At 31.4% G+C, this 7,137-nt stretch overlaps 1 protein-coding gene across 1 annotated transcript; it reads left to right on the forward strand.

The window, feature by feature from the left end:
* The first annotated feature begins 509 nt into the window (after window positions 1-509).
* On the forward strand, window positions 510-5,631 carry LOC107425521 (uncharacterized). Its single transcript, XM_048478451.2, has 7 exons — window positions 510-865; window positions 2,353-2,382; window positions 2,888-2,986; window positions 3,983-4,097; window positions 4,697-5,003; window positions 5,141-5,195; window positions 5,288-5,631. The coding sequence occupies exons 1-7, from the start codon at window positions 731-733 to the stop codon at window positions 5,360-5,362; spliced, it is 816 nt and encodes a 271-aa protein (XP_048334408.2). The 5' UTR covers window positions 510-730; the 3' UTR covers window positions 5,363-5,631.
* The last annotated feature ends 1,506 nt before the right edge of the window (window positions 5,632-7,137 follow it).

A 7,137-nucleotide genomic window follows, 5' to 3' on the forward strand; every position in this document is an offset into this window, starting at 1 on the left:
CAAAAATTTCACAAAAAAAAAAAAATTGATTTTTTAAACCATAGGTACAATCAATAGCGCACAGCACCATTCATAAATGGTTCATATAATTTTCAGAATACAAAAAAAATAAAAAATAAAAATAGTCATGGAGACACTTATTATAAATTTTATAAATTCAATAAGTTTCATTCTCCAATTTTATTTGATTTACAATATACCTTAAATTAACAAAACTTTAATCTCATTTAAAAATAAAGTATATTTTAAACTATTTCATTGTTCATCCATTTAACAACTTGTACTGTTGTTTGTACGTAATTGGGAGGATACAATTGTCTTTTAATAGCACTTCTCAAAAAAATAAAAGAAAATTAAAAAAAAAATGGTAACTGTGGGCTTCAACTAGCACGGGGCTTGGACCGAATGTAACATTCAGGGCAAAATGAGGGGCAATATTTGGGCTTTCGTTGAATCATCCGACCCGTTTCACTGCCCTGCTCATCACCCTCCTGGTCAAAACAGGGTGAAAGTGGGCACGCTCACCTTGAAGCTTTCTATCCCGAATCCGAGTGTTTCGTTGCAACACTCTCTTCTCTAAAAAAGCATTTGCCTTTGAGCGAAATTCGCTTGGTCCCTCGCATTATGCACTGGAAAAACCTTAAAGCGTAATCGGTGTTTTCCAAGTTCCCCCCCCCCCCCCAACACCCCCAAAAAAATAAAAAAAATAAAAAAAATAAAAAAGGAAAAAATGCAAATGCCCCGATGGCGAAACGTCTTGCTATTGAAGAACTCCTTGATTTCATCAACTTCTACCACAACCCATGTGGCCTCCTTCCATTCCACTCCTACTGCATGTGAAAAATGGAAGAATAAATGGAACTTTGTGAGTTTCTTTCTCTTTTATTATTATTATTTTTTTTTTCCTTCTATTAATTGAACCTGGTTTTTTTAGATAATACCACCATTCTCGTATATCTATAATAATTTGCTCAATACCCGTTTGAAAAAGTTTGCATCTTGAGCCAAAAAAAAAAAAAAAAATTCTATTTTGCTTGTTTTTGTATTTCAACCAGGAGCATTATCTGTTCTCTGTGATTAAATTATTGGAAACTAGATTGTTCATATAGCGAAATTTAGTCTATGAAGGAGTAGCTTTGTTCTGACAGTTGAGGTATAGATGTTTTCTTAAATAGAATGCTTAAAATTCTAAAGGATTCTCTTTTAAGGCAATACGATGTGATTTGATATCTAGAATTCTCAAGTTTTGTTTAGTTTAATTCCGTCACCAATCGTAGTCAATTATTTAAAACTGTTACTTTCCATTGATTTTTGTTTTTTTTGCTTTTTTTGGTCAATGTTACCTTCAACTATTTGATTAGCACTTTGAAAATACTTTCTCTGCTCTTGAGTGCTAAATTTGCTTTGCTTATGATTTTTGGAAGCACAAAAAATGTGTGTTGACATAAAAAGTGAGCAAACCCTTCTGTTTTTATGTGAACTTTTTGAATGAACAATCTGGTATTGCTTTGTGCAAACACACAATACTTGTATCTGGGTGAGCCTTTTTTGATATTTTAATGTCCTAGATTATTCCCTCTATGGAGGGACACTTTTTTTTTTTTTTTTTTTTTTTTGTGTGTGTTTTTTCTATAGCCACTTCTTGGTATGACTTGTCTTCATTAGTGTGGTCACTACTCAGCACTGTAACAGCACTAAGCGTGTGAAGCATATGGTTTAGGTGCATCACTATTGCATCACTGTCTGATTTATTTTCTTAGAACTTTTTTCTGCTTGGTTGTAGTTTTATTTTAACCTAAACTTTTAAATCACTTTCTGTGTTTTCCATTTTTTTTTTTTTAATTGCTCTGCACTCTTGTCACATTATTTAATAGCACTATGATGATGAAGTGCATGCTTAATTGGTTTCATAAATGGGTTTTTTACACACATATGTAGTTTTTTATGTGTGCTGCATTGTAATTTATGTATCATACTTTGGACCTTTTTTCTTTAAGAGGAAAATGTTTGGATACTGATGAATGTTTTGTTGTGATATCATATCATGGCTTAGTCATTAAAGATTTTAGGAGATATGTCAGGGGATCTTCAAATCTTAAGGTTTCCAGAGAAGTTCATTGGAATTTATGTAGTCGAGAAATTGGAGAGTTTGGTCCTCTTTGAATCATTTGATTCTATACATGATACATTCTTTGTGCAAAATTTTTTCTTTAAAATATTTTTCGGCATGCTTTCATTAGTGTTCTTGGACAATCTAAGGTGGGATTATTTATTTTATAACTCATCTAGAAATTTGAACTCACTTGGTATTACCATCTATGACAATGTTTGACAGTTTACATATGCCTGCAGGATGTAAAAGCAGGTCAACAACCAGCAAAGGTATTCTAGCTTTACCTTGTATTAACATTTTCATGTAACATCCTAATATCACAGTGTAAGGTCGTGAAACTGATATATCATGAAGGCTTTTGGTTGCTGGATGTATTTTAAATATTCTAACATGAAGCTATAAAGTGAATATGGGTCTGTACTTTTATGCTCCAACAATTGGTTACTGTGAGCACTTTCAGTCTGTGATTTGGTAGAGACTAGGCGACTTTGAGCTAGATAGGTGAAATAGTTTTACTTGGTCTATATTGTGTACATGTGTACCTATGGTACTGTTTGTATGAGCAGTTTGAATCTAATCGCCTAATCTAATTTGCTAATGTCGGAGATAGTGTGCACCCTCAAGTGCTACTTTTGCTTTCTTTCTCTTTTCTTCCTATGCAATTTCTTCCTGAAACTTTCCAATAAATTTCATCATGTACTTTAACTCAATACCGAACTTCTGCTCTTTTTTTGTGTGACTAATTGTAATATCAGATATTTTTAACATTTACAGAATTATGTCAGATATGCAACACGTCAAAAGCGTGCTGATACAAAGAAAGCCTTGAAAAACCTTCTCTACAGAAGCGGGTCTTCTAAAGTTTCGTTGGAGGTAGACTTTCTCTTCTTTCTAATGTCTATTGATTCCTTATTTAGTATGCTCTATTTAATAGAATGCAAAAATGGTGGCTTAACTTATAGCAATATTCGAATACATGCATTATCATATATATAATTTAATGCTTAAATATAAGTTTCACATAGTTTACAAAAATTAATTTAAAACTTGCATGATATTTTTTGTAAACAATAGGTTCAAATTAGCTAAATCTGCATTGCTAATGGTCTAATGGAGTTCGCCTGTTGGAAGGATTAGTTCTTTTCTTTTTCTTATTTTTTATTTTTTATTTTTATGAAGCGTTAATCTAGTTTCCAAAATTTTAGAGGTTTATATCATGTTTCTGGGTTGCAATATTTTTAAGGAAAGAGCAAAAGAAATCATGAATGTATTCTCTTTTCCTAAAATAAAAGCCACATGACATGCATATATCTTGTTAGTATTTTGCATATCAATTACCACTTTCTGTTGCAAGTAAGAAATCAAAATAAATTAATATACCTAAGAATATCTTATTTTTATTGCTTTACTTGGATCCTGTATTCAACTTCTGTTTTACATGGGGCTGAAATTTGTGAATTTTAGTTACTCTTAGGATGTTGGCTGTTTTTCCATTGGTTTAAAATGGCAATTGGAACCAATTTTATGGTTTTGATAGTCAGAATTTTGTTTCTTCAAGATTCTAACTAATATCCTATGTTATTAATTGGGGTGGTGATTATATAGCTCCTAAATATGTATTTGGCGTCATTGATGTTCTAGGGTTTTACATGAAAGTCATGACCTTATCCTGTGAAATGCCATAATGAATTTGTTGAGTTTCTTTTATTCATCTTTTGATATGTCTTCTCCGATGCCTCAACTTGACTCTGCCACATTCCAGTGGCAGAAATAAGTGCTTATGTTGGTTATTGAATTTTCTCTTATCTATATCTACTGATGGACAAAGCTGGCTGTATAGTTATCACGCACTTATTTTCTACCATGCAGGATGAAAATTTATGGAAATTTGGACAGACAGATAAATCTTGTAACTCTTGTAGGAAACATAAGCCAAGGTCTTCTACTCCACATGCTGAGAAGTATCACCAAAAGAAAACAAAACGTGAGTTTCTCATAGTTGTACCTTGTAATTTATTTTGGCAATCTAATCAATATAGGCTAAGGGCCAAGATATATAAAAACTTATCTACAATTCAAATGATTATCTTTCTAATAATTTTTTTGAAAATATTGAAGATGAGTTCTGATGACCCCCTTAATTGAAAAACTATATCTGGTGTGTGGTACCTATCTTTTAAGTGTGTGCATTACCAATCCATTAAGTATCATTGATTTTTAGGAACTTTCACTCCTCTATATGGAAATATGCCTTACCAGTCGTATTAGACAAATTTAAAAATTTTTATCACAAAAACTTTTTAAAATATTAAGAAGCATTCTATGTGTATCTAGGAATGCCAGAAAGCTGTTATCATTCTGTATCCAAAAGTGAATAAGGTGTCTTACCTGTGGTCACCAAATATTGTTTGGAAAATTTTCTCTATTTACTTAATTTTATTTAAAATAAATTATAGCAAATTTAGACTTGGGGCAAATAGTAAAATTTCGTTTTTATTTTTCATGTTTCGGGTGGAGAAGCTAACAATTATTTGCCCATGTTTGCATCCTAAAAGATTTTCTGGTTTGCTTTTACATCTTCAGGTAAGTTTAAGAGAGAGAGTTTCTCTGAGGATTTCGATGAGCATCCTGAGGCTTTCTTTCAAGCTACATTCGGTAATAGATGGTATACTTGGTCTTTTAACTCATCAACAGACTACTATTCCCAAAATTCTGCATTTGGATTTGAGTGGAGGGAGCATTCGAGCTGGAAACATAAGAATAAGACATGGGAGGCAAGTAGTGATACTGAGTCTGATGATGAACCACATACTGTAGGATCCTGTTCTGATAGAACAATTCTGGGTCTGCCCCCAGCAGGTCCTTTGAAGATGGACGACGTTAAAAAAGCGTGAGTTTTTTAGTGCTTTTGTATATTTACTAGTACAAATCTGATGTGCAGCCAAGCAAAATCAACTTGGCATCCATTAATTTCAGCATTTTTACTCTCATATCTTTTTATTAACTGTGTTCTCCATGTCCTGACAGATTTCGTCTATCAGCATTGAAATGGCATCCCGATAAGCATCAAGGCCCTTTACAGGTCCATTTCTTAATCTGCAGTGTTCTAATATATGTTTCTTAGTAAGCTTCAATGTTAGTGTGTTAATATATCGGTGCATATGCATTTGGCAGGCAACGGCTGAAGAGAAATTCAAACTTTGTGTTAATGCATACAAGTCTTTGTGCAATGCACTATCCCCAATGTAAGCTGTAGGTTTTGGTCGAATTGTTTACGGCTTCCATGTGGGTTCCCAATTCTGTTAGAGCTCCAAATAATGGAGGTGTATAACTAATTGTTATATATGTATTACAATTCATCTTTAGTTTACTCTATATAATAAGGGATGGGGTCCCAGTGTTAAATTTTTTAGAATTTAATTTAGTAGGTTTAACAGGTTATAGAAATTTTCTGAACTTAATTTAGCTTTATGACATAATGGTGTATCAGTTGGAAATAAAATTGTTTATTTATTCAATGAAGTTGCATATTGATTATAGAATATTATCCAAGAGATTGTTATTAGGTGAAGAAATGGAATAGGTGATTTCTATGTTTGGCCACTTTAAGGAGAAATCTTCAGTGGGGAGCCATACATCCAAGTGGGGGACTCATATGTGGCCTCCATCTACATGTAGGTGTATGGTATGCCCGTCCCATGGAAGTATTTTTAGAAATACATATTTTCTGTTTCAAATTTTGGAATTGTTATTTTTTTCATATAAATAGATATACCATTATATTTTCAATATATTTGTATTTTGATGGAGAATTATATCTGTAGAAAAATATGCAAGTTTAAATTTTAATTAATTTGAACGAAATCTGACTTTTTGAAAAATAAATAAATAAATCAACATATGTAGAAACTGAAGTACATGAATCTATAGGAATAGTTACCCCTTTTGTTCCATCTTGTATTCTAAAGAGCAGCATCCTATCAACGTTAGGAATTAGCTAATATGTAAATTAAATGTACTTGTCATGTACGTTTATGAAATAAAAATAATGATGTGATGAACTGGTCTAGGAATATAATAGAATTATAAATTCATTTAATTGTTTGGTTGAAATATGAAATTGATCCATAAATGAGTAACTGAGTTGATTGTAATGTGAAACCACTGATTTTAATATTTGTTTAGAAATGAAATAGATAAAAGCAGAGAGAGGTAAAATATAAAGAGAAAATAATGAGAAAGGCTAGAGAAAGAAATAAGAGATGAATTAAGATTTCAAAAAAAAAGAAAAAAAAGTGAAATATGGAATTGATGGGTGAATGAGTAACTGAGTTGATTGTAATGTAAAACCATTTTTTTTTTAAATGAAAGTGATAAAAGTAGGAGAGGTAAATTATAAAAAAGAGAAAATAATGAGAAAGGCTATAGAAAGAAGACAAAGAAATAGGAGATCAATTAAGATTTTAAAAAAAAAAAAATAGATGGATAAAGTATACAGCAAGTGGAGAAAAAATAGGGAAATTATAGATTAATTAGTACAAAAGAAACTATCAAGAGAAAGTAGGAGAAGTAATTAGAGCTAGTATTAGAGAGCAAGTCAAAATATATATATATATATATATATACATAAATTATGAGGTCTGAACCAAATGAATATTATTTACTTTTCTGGTGTGGAATGCTTGTTCATAAAATATTATGTGCTTATTTCATTTTCAAGGTTCTACCAAATACTACTTTAGTTATGTGAAACACTAAACAATTGCAAAAGTGAAAAAAAATAATAATAATAATAATAATAATAATTAATTAAAGAAGAAGAAGAAGAGAGTTGTATAACTTTTGGTAAACAAAATTGGATACTGGCTAGTGTGGGCACCCTATCTGGTTCTTTTTCAGGTCTTATTTCACTTTTTATTCCAAATAATAAGCTCAGGCTACAGAAAAATTTCCACCGACCCCTTTAAAAAAGATATGCTAACCCAGTGAAGATGAGATTGTCCTTTTTTTGGCTTATTTTTAAG

The sequence above is a fragment of the Ziziphus jujuba genome, chromosome 7 (assembly GCF_031755915.1).
Source record: "Ziziphus jujuba cultivar Dongzao chromosome 7, ASM3175591v1".
Lineage (NCBI taxonomy): Eukaryota > Viridiplantae > Streptophyta > Magnoliopsida > Rosales > Rhamnaceae > Ziziphus > Ziziphus jujuba.

Coding starts and splice junctions, on each gene's coding strand:
- LOC107425521 (XM_048478451.2), top strand. CDS start 731: ATGCAAATGCCCCGATGGCGAAACGTCTTGCTATTGAAGAACTCCTTG. Junction 866..2,352: donor GGAAGAATAAATGGAACTTT/GTGAGTTTCTTT, acceptor ATATGCCTGCAG/GATGTAAAAGCAGGTCAACA. Junction 5,196..5,287: donor AGCATCAAGGCCCTTTACAG/GTCCATTTCTTA, acceptor TGCATTTGGCAG/GCAACGGCTGAAGAGAAATT.